Source organism: Scheffersomyces xylosifermentans (genome assembly GCF_036884685.1).
Source record: "Scheffersomyces xylosifermentans strain CBS 12540 chromosome Unknown RJT20scaffold_5, whole genome shotgun sequence".
NCBI lineage: Eukaryota > Fungi > Ascomycota > Pichiomycetes > Serinales > Debaryomycetaceae > Scheffersomyces > Scheffersomyces xylosifermentans.
In genome coordinates this window covers 634,221-655,925 of record NW_027042943.1, presented here as the reverse complement: position 1 = coordinate 655,925, position 21,705 = coordinate 634,221, and the positions used below count along the sequence as shown (strand labels likewise).

The 21,705-nt window shown below is 42.0% G+C and overlaps 5 protein-coding genes across 5 annotated transcripts; 2 read left to right on the top strand and 3 right to left on the bottom strand. All coding sequences in view use genetic code 12, as the record gives it.

Annotated features, from left to right (window-relative positions):
• RJT20DRAFT_128839 (uncharacterized protein) lies at positions 1–3,723 on the bottom strand. The gene is given in 2 exon segments (XM_064917360.1): positions 1–3,686; positions 3,698–3,723. The coding sequence occupies 1 exon segment, from the start codon at positions 1,505–1,507 to the stop codon at positions 1,226–1,228; it is 282 nt and encodes a 93-aa protein (XP_064773647.1). The 5' UTR covers positions 1,508–3,686; positions 3,698–3,723; the 3' UTR covers positions 1–1,225.
• A 678-nt stretch (positions 3,724–4,401) lies between these two features.
• Positions 4,402–7,487, top strand: RJT20DRAFT_48159 (uncharacterized protein). The gene is made up of 2 exons (XM_064920323.1): positions 4,402–6,253; positions 6,362–7,487. Exons 1-2 carry the CDS (start codon positions 4,543–4,545, stop codon positions 7,264–7,266), a joined length of 2,616 nt encoding a protein of 871 aa, XP_064773646.1. The 5' UTR covers positions 4,402–4,542; the 3' UTR covers positions 7,267–7,487.
• A 1,354-nt stretch (positions 7,488–8,841) lies between these two features.
• On the top strand, positions 8,842–10,022 carry RJT20DRAFT_48118 (uncharacterized protein). The gene is made up of 2 exons (XM_064920322.1): positions 8,842–9,538; positions 9,626–10,022. Exons 1-2 carry the CDS (start codon positions 8,914–8,916, stop codon positions 9,661–9,663), a joined length of 663 nt encoding a protein of 220 aa, XP_064773645.1. The 5' UTR covers positions 8,842–8,913; the 3' UTR covers positions 9,664–10,022.
• Positions 10,021–12,815, bottom strand: AVT4 (Avt4p). The gene has a single exon (XM_064917359.1). The coding sequence runs from the start codon at positions 12,368–12,370 to the stop codon at positions 10,301–10,303; it is 2,070 nt and encodes a 689-aa protein (XP_064773644.1). The 5' UTR covers positions 12,371–12,815; the 3' UTR covers positions 10,021–10,300.
• An 845-nt stretch (positions 12,816–13,660) lies between these two features.
• RJT20DRAFT_128834 (uncharacterized protein) lies at positions 13,661–18,549 on the bottom strand. The gene has a single exon (XM_064917358.1). The coding sequence runs from the start codon at positions 18,110–18,112 to the stop codon at positions 13,841–13,843; it is 4,272 nt and encodes a 1,423-aa protein (XP_064773643.1). The 5' UTR covers positions 18,113–18,549; the 3' UTR covers positions 13,661–13,840.
• Between the last annotated feature and the right edge of the window lie 3,156 nt (positions 18,550–21,705).

Genomic DNA, 21,705 nt, shown 5'->3' with positions numbered 1-21,705 from the left:
TTCCCAAATTGCAATTATCCTTCTATATCTATGAATTTTCATAGGGAGGTAAGTACAGATTTTCACTGGATGTTTATATTGCAATGCTGAATTTAGAATCTCAGTATCTTTCGCTGCCTTGTAATCTAAAACGCTTGAAGCTTCAAGATTTCAGCTTCTGAAGACCTTTCACCGTCAACCAAAAACTTGCTGTTGACAAAGGGTGAGAGACAACATAATGGAAATATTCTCATCAGTACAATTCTTAATAGTATAATGCACTAAGAATAAAGCCACTACTTCTCTACATCTCTACATGTCTACAAAATGTTGCAGGGATAATGACCGAAAGAGTCAGCGTGTTTACTCATCAACCGGAGATACACCCTAAACAGAATTTGATCTATAAACCATCATAGTATCAAGTGTCTCCACAATCGTAACTCCGTCTGCACAAGGCAGAACGAAATTTGCATTGATAGAAACGGATACCAACAGCTATCAAGTTAAATATACTGAACGATAAATAACGACGCCGCTGGAATGGCTTACAGAGAAGAAGAAGAAGAGAATATATAAATACATTGAAAGGTATCGCCAAAATTTTTTATCGACATCAGATGAGAACGACATTTTCTTTACTTTGGAGACGTGACGGGATGCCAGGATTAAATATTATGGATCAGGTATTTTGATGTCGCAGAAGTACGTAGAAGAGTTGGATAAGAGATAAGGGACGGGAGGAAGTTGGATTAGAGTAGCGTTGGAAATTGTAGCTGTTATAATAGTTAATTAAAATTAAATAAGAATAACAGATAAGCACAATATTGAAAAATTATCAAAACACACCTAAAAAGACAACAAGTCATAAAAGAAAGGAGAAAAAATTTGGTAGCACATCTCCACGATATTCATCTTACCCACAGGTAGTGACGTTATCTCTGGAGCTCTAATTCCAAATCCACTATTAACATTTACAAACATACAACCTTCTCTGTAATATTATTCTCTACAAAATAGTCACAGGCAATCCCATCATACGCTTAAAAAACACAATAACTTCTTCCGTATAAAGCAACTCCACTACTACAAACCCCATCTTGTCGCCAAAACAAAACATCCTGAAATCACCAAAACAATCCGATTCCTTCCCAATGCAAACAGACACCATAAACTTGGACTAAAATGGGAATAATCAATGTCGCATTTGACATGGGGTGGCAGGGGTACGAATCAGAGGGTGAAATTACCAGATCAGGTAAAGTTGCAAGGAACCATTATGTTGGAGCACTCTTCTATTGTTAAACTTTGTGTAAGGTAAGTGGAAGAAGAAGCAGCATAAGAAGTATGTAGGAAGCATGTATGACGCTTTTGTACATATGAAAGGGCACAAAGGATCAGAGAGAATTATGGACAATGTGGAAATGCCCATTATAAATGGCACAATGGTAACAAAACCAAACTTTTCCAAGCAAAAAAACTGAAACAGAGATCCATTTTGCAATGCCGAAGAGCAAGCAGAGTACATGAATTTTAAAGGCAAGAAGCAGACACATTTCTTAGTCTTCAATCCAGAATAGGTCCAGGAACAGAGTTTATAGCCGAAGAAATATTACCTTACGATGGAATGTGCATATGCCCGAGAAAGATTTTTGGCATAAAGTAATAACTGAATCGGGTTATTCGGCTTCCACTAATTCACTCCACTAATTCAAAGTTTTCTCGTGCGATTTATTGTATCATGGAAAACAATAGGGCAGGTGAGAGGGGCACTAGTCACTAGGAAAACTGTCGTTAAATTAGCTTGCTACAGCAAGGACTATTTAGAATAATTTAAAATGACTTCCCCACCGATTCCGACATTTCCATTTGCAGATATTCATGAATGTCATGGCCTAATTTGTACAAATCACCGTAAGTAAAAATCTCTTCTGGGACCGAATCGCTAGGTTCTAGAATTTTACACTTGCAAGCACCCACTGCAAAATGCAATAAATGTTAAATATACTTCTAATAAATCACCCAGTCTGGAGATTGCTCTTTTACGACAGATTCTCTCTAATACTCTCTCCATTACTAAATTACTACAGGGAATTGCCGGAACTTATGGCTCCAGTACAGTCCCGAAACCCGGTGCCCATGCTGAAACTGCCAATTTTAACCATTCTAAGCCCATGTCGTTTAGTCGAAACACCAGCTTTTTTAAGCCTATTCGCATCCATTGATTCCATATGCCAATATGATCACCCATTGCACATATGATTCTGGGTAGTAGCGGGCACTGCCTGCAAATGTCGCGAGGGTTGTGGGCAGTGGAAAGTAGCGCAAATGTCGTGGAATGCACACCCCTCGACGCCTGCAAAATCCTAAAGTAATGCCACCAGCGAATGTCGTTGGCCCAATCAAGCAAAAAGTGCGCCCCTGTCGCTTTTTGTCTGGCGTTGCACAGGAACAACAACTAGGAGGACAACAAAAATACGCCAATATGTAGTACCCAACTTGGCATGATAACTGGTCGCTCCAACTATGTTGGTGATGGGATTCCAGCAAGATACATGGAAAAGAATGGGAATGACATAGCCCTTATTGTTTAAGCATAGTGCAGGTAGAGAGCAATAGACTAGGCAGCAAATTTATCATTTCGTTCCCCACCATCCCCGGTATTCCCGTGTAAAAGCGCTATTTCTGCCGAATTCATTGGGCGCTAAAATTGCACCCGGTTCCTGACACTTTTTCCAAGGAGTGCTAACACGTCGATTTAAAATTTGTAGTGGAACGGTAGTTGTCAGGCAGCTGGTTTGTCGGATTTTGTCATGTTGTCAAAATTTTTAGCCACGACGACGACGGGAAGGTTTCCAGGCACGGCAGAAGAGACATTATCCTCTACTGCTGCTAGAAAACAGACGTAACCAACACCTATCGATTTTCACAATTTTTTTACACATAGCCAACTTTCTGTAGTCTACTCCGCTGATTATCATGTCACTAAAAAAATTAACACCGCTCTTCACAGTCCCACAACGTTGTCGGGCCCGATCTATAAATAAAACATAGTGTAGCAAGCCAAATCTCCTGCCAAACTGACGACATAAGTTCTATTTTTTTTTATTCTCTCTGTCTCTTTCTCCGCCGCCCGCTGATAAACCGTACCGTTCCGTTCCCTATTGCTCTTCCCACCACAGACGGCCAGTGGTACTCCTCAGTAATTTATAATTCTATCGCTGCGAGGATATGATTACTGAGGCTAGGGGGTTTATTGTAGGTAATATTAATGATTTGTTAGTGTTTGTCGTTATTAAAATTAAATTTATTGGGTAGGGGGGAGCTGTTAGAAAGAACCTATCATTTCTACAATCTATAGAGAAACAATAGTAGGATCCAATTTTTTTTTCAGAATTCCCACCTCACCAACTTTATCATCGATGGATATATGGAGGTGGTCTCCCTACTCTCCCAACTCTCCCAACTGTCTCAACTCTCCAACTCTATCTACTTCACTTTCATTCCCTCTCTGTACTCTCTTTTAATATCTCTCCTCTCTCACCTCTCCCAACTTTCACTCAACCTCTCGTTCCTCTCACTGCACTTTCTTTTTATCTCCCTCTCACATTCTCACATCCTCACTACTCGATTCCCACCACCACCACCGCCCACCAACGTCCCTCACTAAAAAATGTCGCGTTTCCGTCGCTTCTCCGTCGCTTCTCCGTCGCTTCTCGTTTCCTTCCCTCACTGGTAAGACTCCCCTACCAGAAACACCCAACCAACAGTTCTTTCTTAGTGGGACAGAAACCGTCTGGATAAAACCGTGCTGCTAGTCGTAGTTTTACCGTAGAGCTGCCGAAATCAAGCAGAAACATAGACAATCGACTTTAGAAGCGATATATCGCGAATTAACCAGGAAAATCGGACGGGCATAGCGTTTTTACTGGGCCCTCATTGACCATCAAAACACAGGCTCGAGCTATTGGGATCAAGTTCTGATCACGAAGGAAACCGTCGTTAAAAGTGCCAAAAAAACACCGTTTAAACCGCTGAAAATTGCTCACAAGCTTCTCCAGCCCTTGTCCAGTTCATATATCCAGTTGAAACCACAGTCTTAGCACCGATTTCCAGCTTTTTCTGGGCCTTCTTAAAAGACGTGTTTTTTTTCATTGGAATAACACCGCCAGGAAACGCCATAAAAGTCGGTTCTTCGAAGCAAAATTGCTGCTTTTGATTTGATATATCGATACTACAGCTTGTTGCCTTCATTCTGACCGCTTTACAAGCCATTTCCATTGAAACTGGCCAAGATACTACGATAGTTAACGGATTGATCTATAAATCATCCTCTAAACAAACCAATAAAGGTCATAAAAAAGCCATTTAAATTGAGTTAAAATCGCCAGAAACCACTCAAATCCCCAGGGAACCACTCAACAATCATCATACAACCATTTTCCATCCATCGGACCGATTAAACCAGTGCTTATTGCATCAATAACCATTCGTTTACCATTGAACAATCTTGCCATTCATTCGCTTATAACTTTATAACAAACAACCGTCGCTTTTTAAGTCATGTCTCGTGTCCAGCTTCTCACAGTAGGCACCAACCCCAACGTGGCGTTCTATTCATGGCGTTTCTTCGAAACAAAGACCGTCGACGTCACTTGTGTCAACGCTTCTTTAAACATCAACGGTTCCATCTCTTGGCAGTCACCAAGTTTCGGAAATAACATCCAATACAGACCTCAACACGCATACAAAGCAGTCACAGACATCCCCAAGACTTCCGAGTTCGATATCGTGACCTTGAGCTGCTCTTCTCTCCAAGAGTTCCAGAAAGTCTGTACGGATATCGCTCCGTATCTTCAAGACGACGCTGTGATCCTTGTAGAGAGTACCGGGTACGTCAACTTGGAGCCGTTCATCCACTTGTCTCTCTCCAAGAAGAGCAACTTGTGCATCTTGTCCATCATGAACGAAAGCGACATCAGACAAGTCGATACTAATAAGTATCACCATACGATCCGTAACAAGGATACCAGAATCTACTTGGGAACATCGCTGGGTTCCAACAGAATCAGTGGAAACGCCAACTTCCAGCGAGTCTACAAGTTGCTCCAGACGGTTCAGCTGGATTCTCGTAACCAGATTTCGCTATTGAAGTCGTTGAACCCTAAGGAATTCATGACATACCAATGGAAATTGGCATTACCTCGTATTCTTTTCAACCCATTGTCTGTGATCTTCGAGTTTGAATTCCCAGAACAATTGGATAACCAGATCTTGTGCAAGCCATTGGTCACGGGTATTATCAACGAGTTGTTCAAGATCATTAAGAAGATGGACTGTAAACTTGTCAAAGGTTTTGAAAATGAAGCCAATTTGGGAGCAAATTGGGCCAGTTACTACCCAAAGACTTCCAATAATAAGACGTTCATGAACTCCAACCAGTTCTTCTACAACTTCTACAATAAGTACGATTTGGACGTGGATTTGCTCTTGTTACAGCCCATTTTATTGGCCGACGACAACGGAATCAGAACTCCATACTTGGAGAACTTGTACTCCACGATGTGCCAATACTCCAAGATCAATAGCGACGATTCCATCTTCTTCTCAAGAAAGGGCGAGCATTCAGCTAAGAATGGACTTACGTCTAACGGCTATTTGGACCAGGATATCAGTAAGAAATTGGCCCAGAAGAACAAATTGGACGAGTCCATCAGGGAAATTGAAGCCAGAAAGGCTCAATTGGACACCGATGTCACCAATAACCAAACGACTCTCAAGTCTTTGACTTCACAAGTGGCTGAAATCGAGGCTTCTTTGAGGAATCTACAGACCGTTCATGCCCAAAGATCCAGAGAAATGGATTTGGAATTGGATCAAAAGAGAAAGGAATTGGATTATAAACACCAACAACAACAGCTGAACTACCAACAAAGTATCCAACAGCAAAAGCAGCAGCATCAGCAACAACTACAACAGTTACAACAACAGCAGGATCAGCAAAAGGAACACCTAAAAGAATTAAAAGCTCAACAAGAGCAACAGGCCCAGATGGTTCAGAAACAACAGTTGCAACAGCAACCACAGCCTTATGATAACCATCTTTCGAGGGACAGAAATGGCTCTGGCGATCAAAGACAACCCAACAACAGAGAGTCGATTCAAGCTGATTTGGACGACTTAACTGACATCGCATTGTATGGAGCTGCTCTTAATGGAGAGTACGTAGATCAAGGCCAGGATGTCAAGTTGGTAAACGGAGACCTTCCACAGCATCTCTTGCAGAAGGAAATGGAATTACGTAAGAGAGAACAGCTCTTGCTTCGTCGTGAAATGGCCAGTTCGCAAGATGACCAAAGCAGTTACGGAGTTCCTCCTCAACAGCAACCTCAGATGTACGTAGACACCCATCAACCACAACAAAAGCAGCCATACTACCCTCAACAGCAACAACAACAGTTCAATCAATACAATAATGGCCCACAATACGTACCAAACGGTTATCAACAATCCCCATTGGACCAGCAACCTCCTCATGGCTTGCCTCCTCATGGCTTGCCTCAAAACGGATTACCTCCAAACTTGAGAGCCAACTCTAATGCTTCTATGAGGTACCAGCAACCAAACGGATATTATAACCAACATCAGCCTCCAAGAAGAGTCAGCTCGATCCCCAACTCGGTTAATTCGTACTTTGACGGTGGCTACCAGCAGCTGCAGCCAATGTATCCACAACAACACTCGCATAACAGCTTTAATAACGCTGCTCCTATTGATCCAATGTTAGAGCAGAGGTTCAAGGCACCTCCCAAGAAGCAGAACCGTCGTTCAGCTTTCCCAATGAGTGGAAATCTCGATGGTTTGGATATGGGAGGACGTGGTGGCATGCCTATGCCTGGACAACCTCCTAAACATAGATCCATGGGACCGGGTCAGTATCCCACTATGCAATCACCAGCCAGGAAGTCTGTGAGTCATATGAATGGTTTGAACGGACAAATGAATAACCTCAATGTGAACAACACAGGAGGATCGATGCCGCAATCACAATCGCAATCACTGCAATATTTGCAGCCTCCATTATTGAACGGATCTGCTTCGAGTAACTCTTCCACAAACACCAATGATACTCCAAAGACCAGCAGCAGCAGTAACGAGAACGACAAAGTACTGATTCCGGTTCCTGCTGTCGATGCTGGCTTGAAGCCATTGGGAAACATCGCCAGCTCTAACAAGGCTGGACTGGATAAAAAGAAGAAAAAGGGTATGTTTTCGAAAAAGGGATGATTGGGTAACACTAGTAATATTTATTTAATTCCTTGTACTTTTATTACGGCCGGACGGGGTTTCAAAGGAAGTTTTTATGGTAGGATATCTTTATGGTAGAATATCTTCCATTTGGATGGAGAAGGAACACCTCCGGACTCTGATTGCTTTCAATGTTACTGCTTAACTAAATTTTTATCGATCTGAGGGAAGGGCTTTATGGGCCTTTCTTTACCTTACAATGTATTTTAGTTTTCATTAGTTTGGGTAGAGGTGGTGGTGGACTGCCGTGAAGTGTAGTATACTGTAGTGGGTTGTGGACTGGCTAGGGCTAGATGAGACGGGAATGATATGTTACTGTCATATTGGCTTAAATATTCTAAAATATTCTAAAAAGATGAAAAAAACATATAGCGAAGGTACCTCAGAAGTGGAAGAGACATGGATATAATTACGACTCGAATTAAGTTGAAACCGACCCAGGTTGAATTAGGCATCTTTCACCCCATTGTAGCATTGAAATCAATACTATTTCCCTTCTCCATAAAGCCAAATTTTTCCAATTTACACAACATATAAACATAGCATATAACCATTTCGCAGCCATTTCTGTTTTTTTGCAATCATTTGCCAGACGAAAGGCAGGAAGAGCTGATGTCAAATGACGAAAGAGTGACATAATACAGAACAATAACCACCAAACTACCAAACTGGTTCTATTATGCATATTCCCTCCATTTCAATACGTCTTTTCTATCAACTCTGCATAGTTAACCAAAACACATAACAAAATAGATAATCTAAAACTATCCTCACAATACATACTTTTATATTCATTATACTACAACACATTATAATCTTTAATCTTTTTCACAATTTATCTTTTGCTTTTCTATTTCCAGTTTTCATGTATTTAGCCATTTTTTGATAAGAGATCATCAAGTTGAAACTCCATAAATCAGTGCAATTATATAATTCATGATAAGAATGATGAGAATCAGAATTATCATGAGCTAAATAATTTGCAGCCTACACAAGCAACATTTCTCCATGACACCACATAATTTCAAAAAGTACCTCAACCCAAAAACCACTCTAAAATATACAGCTTCCTTCAAATACACCTCCAACCACAACCACCAACACCCCACCCCACCTCCAAGTGGACTTCAAATATCGTTACGAAGAGACCACTAAACAATTTGTAACAGCTCACACCTTACAGAAATTGATCTTTTTAATCATCACAGACGGCCAAAGAGATAACTTGATAAGTTCGACAGAGTTCATTGGAAAGAAGGCCAGTGTTTTGATTAAAGAAGCCGTAGAAGTCAGACCTCCACTTCACCTATCAATAAATATACTATCTCTTCCATTAGCCGTACTCTCTACCTTGACCACCGCTATACCCTGCCATACTTAATGACATAAGCGCTTACCCAAGCTACCACTACCACCGGTATACACTCTCCCCAATGACATATGCGCTTACATAATCTCTCTTACACGTGATTGGCCCAAACACCAAAGTGACACAAAACGGCCAGCGATATCAAAATCCAAAAAAATAAACCGAAATTTGCAATGTCAAAAACTGAAAAGTTTCAGTTTACAGCAGCATTTGAAGGGGTTCTTGTGAGTTATTTGCGATAAAAAACACACTACACGATGACCAGAAGATCGTTCTACGAGGAAGACGAGTTAGTAATAAACAAACCGGGTTATAATGCGGAAATTAGTGAGGAATTAAAGGCCAAGGAATCGGCTCATGGAAACATCTCGTTTGTCGAAGGAATGGGCGTTAGAACAACCCCCTTCTTGGAGCAATACTCCAACAAGCTCAGGTTGTTTCTCCATGACAAGCTCTCCATTTACGGAGCGGAATTGGGCACTCAAAAATCTGCGTTTGTCAACGAAGTCAACACCATTTCTAATGAAGTTGTTTCTGTAATTCACGAACCAGTGTTGCCTAACCTCATTTATATCTTGACTGCTCTGTTGACGGGTTCAATTCTTGTGAGCAGAAGAACGTTGCCTTTGCGTTTCGTCACTCCTGTGCTTTTTGACGGAGTTGCTCTCAATTACTACATGCCAAAGACGTTTGATACGCTTTCACAGAGATACGACACGTTTGAGAAGGAAACGTTTCCTGAATTCCACCAGAAGAAGCAAGAATTGGTATCGGAGAACTACCAGAATGTGAAGAAAGAGGTGAATACTGGAATTTCCGAGGCTAAGATTGCTTTGGAGAAGGTTGTTCATGACGCCAGAGTGTATTTGAAGGACGTTTTTGGTGATGATTAAGAAGGAGGAGGAGGAGGAGGAGGAGGAGGAGGAGGAGGAGAAGAAGAAGAAGAAGAAGAAGAAGAAGAAGAAGAAGAAGAAGAAGAAGAAGAAGAAGAAGAAGAAGAAGACTAAGAAGAGGAAAAGAGATGGGGAAGCATACGAAGACATAAGATTCAGCATAGGTAATTAGATTATGAATTAAACAATCAAACAAAGTCAGAAAACAAGAAGAAGTTCTCCAAAGAAAAGTTGTAGAACAATAAAAGATTAGCTAATGATGATATGATAACTGTCTTGATAGATATAAGCATTTTCAACTTGTGGCATTTCAAACTATTGGATATTGGAAACAACTACAAGTATCATCTTCTTCAATAATTATCTACCACAAGAGCCTTCTACTGGAAAGTCATAGCAAAACTTTTGTATATTATAATATGAAATACGGGAAGAATAACATTTTGAAGTAGATATATCTTACCAATTTTATTATATGATTATGATTATGATTATTATTAGAATGATATTGATTATTACTCTTATTAGGATGATGAATAGCAATTTAAACAAACTTTCCCCTTCTCCTTTCTCAAGAACTAAGGGATGTGTTGTTTCTTTGTGATTTCCTCATGTTTATGCTTTTTATACTAATTCTTATCGATTTCAGCCTTCACAACTCTCTTCTGTTGACTTTTGCAGTAATTCATTTGCCATGTTTATCAAGAAGAAGCCTTATCTCTCCCTCTCCCCTCCCCCCTCTCTAACCTCCTCAATGAGCCAAGATATCATACGTCGTATACACCATGGCAACTCCTCCAATAACGACTAACACATAGTCCAATATTCCCAACCAATATCTCCTTCTCTTCTCGTTCTCTTCCATTCCCTCTTCAATCTTACAACAACTCTTCAAATGCAATATTGGAGGATACATGTAAACCAACGGAATACAAGCAAAACAACCCACAAATGAAACGAACTTATCCAAGTTCTGGCCACCAATGAATGCTACATATGCCACCAATGAGACAAAGATGAACCTGAACAAGTTCTTTAACCACTTGATTCTCGTCGAGTACTTTCCGCTAGTGAAGAAGAGCTTTGATTCAAGCAATCTGATAGCAGGGAAAAGTTGCAAGGGTGTAGACAATAAAATAGCAAACGAATATAACAATTGAATCAACACGATCATTGGAGACTTCTGGGGCAAGTTCAATATGATAACGGTTTGGATCTCTTTTCCAAAAGTGAGATAACCCAACGTTCCCATAGCAACAAAAATGGTAGAGATCGTGGCTATGACCTGGCAAAGAACTTTGGGGAAATGGTTGGGATAAACCATGGATTCTTGGATAGGAATGATAAGCCCGATTCCTTCGAATGCAAAGATAGCAACACCAATGAAGAGAGAGAACTCGCTTTCATTGAAGAAATACTCGATTTCACTTCCAAGAACTCCTTTATTTGTCACCAACCATTCGTAGAAGATGTAGTAGAGAATGGTGACAAGTCCAACGAGGATGAAGAGATTGGCTAACACCGCCAGAAGCGAAAGTTTGGTGATGTCTCTCACCAAAGACAACGGAACAAGTACTATAACCTGGAAGATAATGAACCAAACGATGTCAAATTCCGAAGTATCGTATCCAGTTACCGTGCTGAGGAATGCTCTCAAGTTCTCCGATGTGAAAACGATATAAGCAGCCACGAATCCGATTTGGGAGATCACAATGGAGAATAAAATGAGTCTTTGTAACCAGTTTCCATAGAGCTTCAACCCCAATTCGGCGAAACTGGATACTTTTGTAGCGATCTTCGAGTAGACCAATGTAAGGTAACACCAAAGAGACAAAATGCCGAAGAAAAGGAGTGTCAAAATAGAGAATAGAAGACCTCCATTCGAAAAAGCCTTTGGTAAGAACAAAACACCGGTTCCAACAAACGCTTTGAGAAGAAGAAAGTAGGCCTTTTTATCCGTAGCAGTTCCCTTTGGATTGATATAATCGTTTCCTTGAAGTTCTCTTTCTCTAGCCAACAATGGCAACGATTCCTCGTCTCCATGGTGCTTGAACGGATGGAATGCTTTGTAATGACAAGCAATGGCGTCTTCATCTTCAAGCTCTTCACCGGCAAAATGGCCGTAGATACTGAGGAATTCAACGAAGTTTCTGGTTAAGAAGTTCGGGGTTTTGGTTCTAAGAGATTCCTTATTGAATGCCTTATTGTTATTATTAATGCTTTGCTGAAGAATGAATTCTCTTCTAAAACCACCAGGAACATTGAACGAACTGGCACTTTCTCTTCTTTCTCTGGCATTGCTTCCATCCATAGAAGAGTAACTCTTGGCTCTCCTCAATGTAGGAGTTCGGGAACGAGATCTGGCAGCTTCTTGTCCCAATTTGTATAAATCTCTGGTGATATCAGCACCTTCCGACTTTAACGAATCAACATGAGGCAAGATTTCTGCCACCAGTTCAAGAAGTTTAGGGTCGTCGATTCCCGCAGAGAAATCCACATCTGTGTTATCTGTAGGCGGAATACGAACGACAGGACTGGTATCCTGGATCAAGTTTGTCGTTGAAGAATCATTGGACGAATGGGAGTCTATTGCATCTTCATTATCGTGGATATTACCGGCATCCTGAGCCCGAAGAAACGTGGAATTGGCCACATATGAGTTAGACGCCGAGTTACCTCTATTGGGCGAGTTGGGGACCGGAATAGGCGAGTATATAGGCGATCTTGTGAGAAGAGCGATGGATCTTCTTCTTGAAGAAGGCTGACTTCCTCTGGACGACGGCGATGACGACGGTTGGACGATGTTGAGCGGCGCAGACATGACCGAAAATGAATAAATAACAAGTCTAATGAATAGCTGCAACTGTTCTAACCAGTTCTAGATGCTTTTTATGGGAATTTGTGGTGTTTAACCGTCCCTTGTTGGTGGTTTCGATGTTGGTGAACCAAGCTATTTTTGATGATATTTGAGATATGAAGTGCCAGTTAAAACAACACACCCACAGTCAAATGGTGAGAAATGTATATCAATCGAATGCCAAGATCAACACGATTCTATGAATGCCAATTTTATCCACAAACAATCACAATTCACACCGCGAGATCAATAATAACAAGAAATGCCCTGCGCTGTCTCTATGGTTTCACAGTGAAAAATCGTTAATTATGATAGAAACAGTCCGAATAACACGATTAAACCCGAGGAAAATCGATATCACAGTAGCAGGACGTTAATAAGAGGCCTTCTGTGTTGTCTACTAAAGAACTACTCACTCATAACACCAAGTAATCCACCATTAAAATCGCCCTGATTTAAAAATGCTTATCTTTTGGGATCGAATACTGCGGCATGGATGTATCCCAAATAGGAAATAAGCTACAAACACGAGCGACATTTATCTCATACGCGACATGCGTGCATATAGAGTAGAAACGGGATAAAATGTCGCGGGTATAAGCCCCGGTTTTTTGCAACTATTAGAAAGTGGGGTGTAATGTGGCATATGGCTATTTGGGTGGAAGAAAGGGGGATTAAGGTGGATGGAGTATGGAAGTGGTACCTTTGGATGGAAAAAAATCGGGAAAAAGTGCTTCAAATATGACTGTAGATGTGCTTGTGGTTAGTGGGTCAGGGTGGTATTTTTATATGTTTTTGAATCCGGGAGGAGTGGGGTTGGATGCAAATTGAAAGAAATGGCATAGAGAAGTATATAAAGGTAGAGGAGGGGACGGGGGCGAGAAGAAACAGAGGATGCTGTCACTGCTTTAAAAAACAAAGGAGAATTTGAGTGTGCCTCTGCAGTGTTATTTATGGTTTTTGATGGTGGGCAGTCCATTCGCTGTCTATGAACCAATAAACTAATACAATACGGTGAAACTTGGTTGATGGGGCAACCTAATGAGTAAATCACATTCCTTTAAGAATATGCTGAAAGTTAACTAAAAATCGGAAAAGATTAAAATAATGGTTTCTGTTCGTGTACTTGAGATCAGCCATAGACTATCAACCATTGTATGACCCAATAATATCAGCTCTAGTCAATCCCAAACTTTAACATACAATAACCAAAGAACAACTACATTAAACCCACCTCTTTCATATTCAGACCATCCAAAAAAATGACGAGTTTATTAAAATTAATTATGAATCCATATACAAATGTGGTGGTAAATAGTGTCCAATTGACACCATGAAAATTATAAATAATGACGTTATGAAGAATTCTTCGTTTGTTTGCTTTTAAATAACCTGGTTTCCAATAACCGTTTTCGGGGCATTTTCAGCTCTTCCTCAAAGAGGAGGGCTCAGTAACTGGTGTTCGTGGTCGTCGGTCTCATCTTCTACTGGAGAGTCCTCGGGGAACTCATTGTCTATATCGTCATCTATGCCCTCAGCTAGTATATCTCTGACTGGTGGTTCATATCCCAATTTTCTTCCTGCTCCACGGTGGCCCATTTCATATGCTCTCACGAACCACGAGTGTGGATTGGAGTTGGCAATTCCCATTTCTGCCAATTCTCCCATCATAAACATGGCATCTGGCGAGTTGAACTCTTTGATTGCACGGTCGGCCCACATGAGTGCTCTTTCTGGGTTGGGGAATGGAATGTGCTTGGAAAGACCATTGCTACCGTTCAAACTCCATCTGGCCATTCCTAGCATAGCATCGGGATGTCTTCTGAAGGAAAGCGGCGACGTAGAAGCCTTTAAGTACCATTGAATAGACTTGCTAGGGTTCTTTTCTCTGTTCAACTCACCATTTTCATAGACATTACCCAACTTTACTTGAGCTAACAAGCAGTTCAATTTGGCTGACTTGTTGTAGTAAGTCAAACTCTTGGCGTAGTTTACCGGGGCCAATTGCAAGGATTTCTGGACAAACTCGTCGTCGGTACTCAAATCTCCAGGATAGATACCTTCGTAGATCTTTCCCAACTGGTAGGAAGCAAGTCCAACAACTTCTGTCAACTCATCTCTGTCCTCGTCAACTAACCCGACGTCTTGGCTTTCAATGGTCGACAAGTCCTTCAAGTAACGGAAGTATTTGGTGGATCTAATGGCAGGAACATTCAAATAGAGAAGAGCCACCTTATAAATAGCTCTATTATAGCCAACTTTAGCCGATTCTCTGTAGAAACCAAGAGCCTTTTCGAACTCATCTGCAAACTCGTATTCGTAGATATCTGCCAATTTGAAGCTGGCTTTTCCATTATGAGGGTTCATCTCAAGACACTTCTCGAAGTAGTAGATGGCTCTTTGCACATCCTTGGCGATACCAAAGTCCTGGTTGTACAAGGTCAGGTAATCTTGCTTCAACAAGCAACCGTAAATGTAATAGACTTCTTCTTCCACGTCTTCATCCTTACCCTTTCCGCTTTCATATTCCTTCAAGAGCTTCAAAAGATGAGTAACTGAAGACTTAACGAACAAGGACTTGTTGTAGGTGACCTGTTCTGGAGCAATTGGTTCTCCCTTGATATTGACATAGGCATAAAGCTTGTAGTTTGTCGAGGAAATTAACATCTTCACCCACTTAAGTCTGTATTCGAGAGTCTTGTTACCAGCAGCAATGACGCTACGAAGCTTGACGAAGTCCTCCATTTTCTGGTTAATGGTTGAGTCGTTGATCCTGAATGCTGGCTGCTGAGGGAAGAGATGCTGCAGTTGGAATTGAGGCATCATAGAAGCTCTCATTCCTGGCTGGTTCATCATGTTCACCATTGGCATAGAATGACGATGGCTATCGAAGTTCATGGAACCGGGAATGATCATAGAATTTCTATTGGAAGCAGGCGAGTCAAAGAGCATGGTATTCCTTTTGCTGGCTGGAGGCATAGCATGATGTATAGAAGGACTCGAATTCGAGGTTCCAGTGTATTCCGTGCTCTGGTTGAGAACTGGGTTCACAAATGGTGGTCTTGTACCAGGATCCAATGAGGTTAATGGTGCAGAGATGAAGTCGCTTGCTGAAGGGATATGATGAGTATCGTGGTGAAGCGAAACCGGAGGACTCCCGTTCTTCTTCGTCTTTACTTCCATGGCCATCTTCTTGACATTCTTCTCCTTCTTGCCGAGCTTCTCATCGCTAGAGGACTTCGTCTTGATATCATTAAGACGCTCCTTTCTGTCCAAAGCAGATCCAACCTTGAACTTGTTGGAACCTCCGCTTTGGATCGAGTTGTACGATGCCGAGGAAGCGTTGGACTCATGTCTTGAAAGACTCTCAACAGTAGACGTTGGTGTAGGCAATTGTCTGTTCTTCTCCTCTACCACTTTGGAAAGCGTTGGCTTGGTGATTTTCTGGATTTCTTGTTCATCTTCATCGTCATCGTCATCGTCGTCAAACAAGTACTTCGAATAGTCAGAAATCTGTCTTTTAACCTCCTTTTCCTTGTCTTCCAATACCAAATCGTTTAAACCGTAAGAAATTGACTTTCCAGCGGTTTGGGGCATCGAAGGAGAAGCAGAACTACCACCAGAAGCGTTGGCTACGCTGGCTGGTGCCTTTTCTTCGTCTTCTTCCTCGGTATAAGCATGGAATTCCTTGGGCTTGAAGTTCAAGTCGACGGAAGCGTTTCTTGGGATAGAAGAGAGAACGTTGGTTCTCGAAGCTCTACGAGAAGTCAACAGAGGCACCGAAGGAAACCTATTGGACTTGATAGTGGATCTTCTCGAGTTCGACAAGAGCTCAGAGCCGTCTTCTTTGAGGATTTCAGCCTCTGAATTACGGATCTTCTTGTATGACAGGAGATAATCCCGTTGGCCAGGACTGGCGATATCACCAGAGTCTGCAAATGGTCTTGTTGGAGACGGAGTTGTTCTCAAGCTCTGTGCCAGCTGGCTCTTAGGAAGATATCCCAGAGATAAGCTACGTTGCTGGGGATGAGCCATTTCAGGGTACAGTTGCTGGAGCTGGTGTTGATTGTAGGGGAAACCAGCATGAACAGGCAGTTGGGCATGCTGTTGGCCTTGTTGTTGCAGCATATAGTGTTGCATTTGCATCGTTTGCATTGGGTTCAATCCTGTCATTGATGGCATGGTGTTGTTATTCATGTTGTTACTCATGTTATTCAAGTTGTTATTGCCATGGAAACTGGTATTACTTCCAGTTATTCCAGAATGGAACTGCTGTTGCGCTGCTCCGTATACAGAAGCTCTATTAGAAGCTACTTGGTGATGTTGTTGCTGTTGATTCTGCTGCTGCTGCTGTTGCATAGCTGCTATCGAAGCATAATACTGTCTCCATTGTTCGTATTGTGGATGTTGTTGTGGTTGACGGGAGCTATTATTTGCTGTCGAGATAGTGCTGAACGAATCGTCAAGCTCGCTTTCTTCCTGTTCACTTCCATTCTGTTCATCCTTTGCTTCACTGTCTTCTTCTGAATCGAAGTCACTGGAAACAGAACCGCTTCCGTCGCTTTCTACGTCGTTGGAGACATGTTTAGGAGAAAGATGAGAGAGATGAGAGGGTTCTTTAGATTCCATGGCTTGTTGTTGTTGTTGTTGTAATTCTTGCTGCTGCTGTGAATACTCACCATTAAAGAACTGTAACTGGCTCGACTGGTTGCTTCCGTTGGCCGAAGGCTGTTCTGAAGGATACTGGGAGTCTTTCCTATAAGAACCACTGGAATATTCAGAAGAAGCCGAGGCCAACATCGCTTCCGATGGGAGAATGAACCCCTCGGTGTTGGTATTAACATTGATATTCCTTGAAGTCGCTGGTGGCTGGTGCAATTCGAGGGTGGTATCGTTGTTGGTAGCATCGTAATCCTCCTGAAAAGCAGTAGAACCATCGGTAACCTCCACTGGTGGCATCTGTTGAGCAGCTCTCAAGAACATCTCTGGTTGTGGAGGAGGCTTTCTTTTGGTATTTGAAGGAGAAGCGTCGTTGCTTCTTTGGAGAGCTGCGGCCGACGACGGTGAAAAGTTGTTGTTTCGAGCATACGGCGACTTCACTGGCGTCAATGGGTTCGAAGTCCCAGTTGGAGACGACATCTGGGCATTAAGACCATTGCCATTACTTCCATTTTGATTAGGAGCAGAAAACATCAGTTTTCTTCTGTCGTCGCTTCTCGGCTGCTGTGGAGTCGTAGGTACCAGCTTGCTGGCATTGGCCTTCACTGGAGTTCTCAGGAAGCTTTCCATGTATTCCGATTTTGGTCTGAGTCTGTTGTTGTTTGGAGACTTTGAAGAACCGTCGTTGGGGAATGCAAATTGGTCGTCTTTAGGTCTCAAACCCGGTGGAATTGAGCCCTTAGACTTGGGGTAAGTGGCCGCAGGCATGCCAGCAGCTGGCTCCTCGGCGATAATTGACTGAAGAGGACTGTTCTTCAAACGGTGTCCAAGATTGGCCTTGTTATTATGAATATAATGCGATTCCGTAGAAGTATACGAAGACTCGGATGTAGTACTCAGAAATTCGCTGCCTGAAAACGACGACGAGAGGGTATGTGAATGCTTATGACTCCGTGGAGCTGCTGGTGGTTGTTGCTTGTTTTTCTTCAAAGATGACGCCGAAGGGGTCTTGTTGTGATCACTTCTGAAACGAGTTAATAAGCCCATTGAAATTGATTGAGCAGACGGGTTGAAAAATGGGTCAAGAAGCCAGCTATTGAGTTCGTTTCAACGCTGGAATCTGACTGGATGCAATGGTGGTCCCTAGAGGGTTGAAATCAACCGAAAAAGCGAATCTAAAAGTCCCTTTTGAATGGACTTGGTATTAAAATGGCGAGAGGCCTAAAAAGCGCAGGGCACCTGGTGAAATGGGCGGATTTTGGTGGCTTTTGAACCGGATTTTCTCCAGGAGAGTGGTCAGGACGGCTGCTGGACAGTAGAGATGGTGTTGAACAAGCCAAAGATCAAGAATTCAGCCTAAAAACACAACGACGAGACCAGAAATCACCGATTTTCTACTCCAAATCAGTTGGTTATACCCGTTTGTTTGCTTGAAGTTTAACCCACAACTGTGGACGCTAGAAAAAAGCAGACTTCACCGGATGAACGCTGGAGGCAACAACAACGTCGGCTATGACCAGGGATCTCGAGCAAAGACCAGCAAGAACAGTAAACCTTGATGAAAGCAAACGGAACAAGAAGAAAGAGTGGTATTTACTGCTATATTTTTCCCAGGCACCGTATTAATAAGAATAATAAAGTGAGCCGCCGATATAATAATAGGATTGCAGGAAATAATAAATAGTGGAAAAATAACCTAAAATAGTATTGGGGGGTGTAGGTAGCGGTGGTGGTCGTTGGAGATACTCGTGGTAATGGGATTGGATATGGGAGTGGTGGTAGCAATGGGAGTGGTGGTAGCAATGGGAGTGGTGGTAGCAATGGGAGTGGTCGTGGTAGAGGGTGCAAACAATATACTGTACTAGTCTACTTGGTGCTTATTAGTCCTCTTACTGAAACGAAACTATGAATATATACCCAATCGAGGTATTGGTATTATATCGGGTTCCAGGGAATGAATATAAGAAAATGAACGAGAATGAATAAATGTAGAACGAATATATTTGTCCTACGAATAAATGTACAACAACTAAAGGAATCAATCAATAACACAGCGCCAGAACCAGGCACGGCGACTAATAATTTGCGAAAAACGGAATGACGGAATGTCCTACTACGGAAATTCAAGTCCCAATGCCAGGAAATATGTGAGAAAAATGGGTGAAAGTCAAGTGAAAAAGCTGGTTGGTCAGTAAATATCGTAAAACTTTTTGGGAGTGATGTTGCAGTGTGGGAGGAGTAGGCTGCTGGTGTCAGAGAAGAACGTGTAGAGAAAAGGAAGAGGGAGGAAGAGGACGCAACAGGGGACTTGAAAATGAGACCCATAGAAAACTACCGAGACTAAGCCTAGATACTGGCCTGGTCCTTATACTGGACCTTGTCCTAGCATGCTATTAATACAATTAATACTATTAATACTCACCCTCTACACGTAAGGTACACATTTATATTAGCTGCAAAACAGTAGAAAGACTTCCAATTTGACAGTGACTCTTTTGGACCCCCTCCCATCCCAATCATGGATCTAGCCTCTTTTTTTTTTTGACACCATAGTCCGTATTTGCATCTTTCATATTTCATCTTTAAGCTTTCCTCTTTCCTCTTTCCTCTTTCATCTACATATGCTTCCTTTACTTCATCTCCATTAAAAACTAATTAAAATAGACGTCTCGATGCTAAATTCACTACTACTACCGCACTGCACTCCACTTCACGACAACACTAAAATTATCCAGGATTTCTTCTTTCATCTCATGCATCCACAGCCTCCATCCATCATTCACAGCTTCCTTCGTCCTCTATACCCCCCTCCCCATTCCCCCATTTCACCTTTCTCTTCTCGTTCCTCATGTCCCTATAGGTGCTAAATATAAACGTCTCCCACTAAGCCAGACTTCGGTTCTGTAAGGCTTTTACCCAATGCGGACGGATCGTAAACAAAACTGCAAAAATAATTCTGTGGGTCATGGTAAATTTGCGACATTTGGCCAAATCGGCAGGTCACGTGCACGCAATAATACGCTAAAAATAGATTTCGGCTGTGAAAAATCGGGTCTCGTGGTTGGATTTAAGTGGGTCATAGAAGAAGATGTCGGCATTGGAGGGCGGTATAGAGATGGAAGATGGGAAATAATCAGGGGTGTTGTTGTGTAGTCTGAATGTGTAGATTGGCGTCAGCGAATCGGGTCAAATCGCCTGGCTCAGCGAAGAAGGGGGGAGGCTCAGGGGTGAAAAATAGCTGGAAAGTAGTAGCAACTCCATTACGATCCACTATATTATTGGTCGTACCCTGGAGATGGGACCCAAGGCCACAAATGGCTGAAAAATTACATGAAAAGAGCAACGACATAATCGTACTACAATGTCTAAAATCAGGGGCCCCTGGTGGCAGGACTAATAGGAAAAGGTTTTGGCTGTGAAAGTTTCAGGGCATTTGGAACCCAGGCTTTATTTTACACCCTTCCAGATTCACTACCATCTTCTTTTCCCATCAAAATGGGGCGGCTGCCCCAGGGAACATAAGCTGAAATCAGTTGATAGCACGCCCTGGTCCTCAACTGTCATAGACATGACGTGAGATGCTTGCTCAATGCATAATGCATTCCAGATGGTGAGATTTTGTCAACCTTCATCAGCCCTTTGGAGCCACGGCCCCCAAACCCATAATACCCACAAAACCGAAAAGAACTGCGTTAACTTCAACTACACCCGAAGAAGAAACCTAACTGCCTAGGGTCGTGCGTTATTAATAGCTGCATCTCATTTATGTGAAATGGGCAATCTTGTTCATCGGTGGTGAAAACTTTTCAGTGTCTTCACTTTGTGCCATTTGTACCTGTATAAGTTGGAATTTGCATCGAAGGAGTATACCTTTATAGCGAACAGTTGGCTGTATTTGTAATATTTTCCATCTACGGAACAGGGATGTCGTAGTACTTCCCGAGGCGGAGGTAGACCTACAAATTGGATATTTCTATGGCTTGCAGTAGGGGCAGCAAATGGAAAATCATTGTCATAGTGGCATGGAGGTGAACGAAGAAGGGAAAATTATGCTTTGCTACTCCATCCAACTGCTTTTCTGTTCCCTTCATACTGATATACTACAAATTCTGTGCCTGACTATTCTAAATAAGAAAAGGCAAAAGAGCTTATTTCTTTAAAGGGTTCTTTCATGGATAGAAGAAAATTATCTGAAAACCTTAGTTAACTGCTTGCCAGCGGTACATATACCTGCACCATTTTACGAACTTAAAAGGATCTTTCCATCAAGACTTCACTTCCTTCCTCTCATAACCCAACCCATTACTAACATTAACCATTAGAGGATTTCACGTGACTTCATTCATCTCTTGAAAAAGAAATTTTGTAAAGAAAAAAATTTGAAATAAATTTGCAGCGCTACCATGTTTTAACCGATTATTGCCGGTTCGGCTTTAAAACCTGAAAAAGTGTGGAGTAACGGCTGTAAGGAGAAGGGAGAGGCTTGAGTAGAAGAGATAGTCAGGTGTAAACAGGTGTGTTGCAGACAACAGACGGTAGACGGCAAACCATAGATTGTAGACTGTAGACTGTAGACTGTATTGTGGATACAAAAGATAAAAAACTCTTGGATCTTGTGGCTCGTTAAATAGGAAGCTATA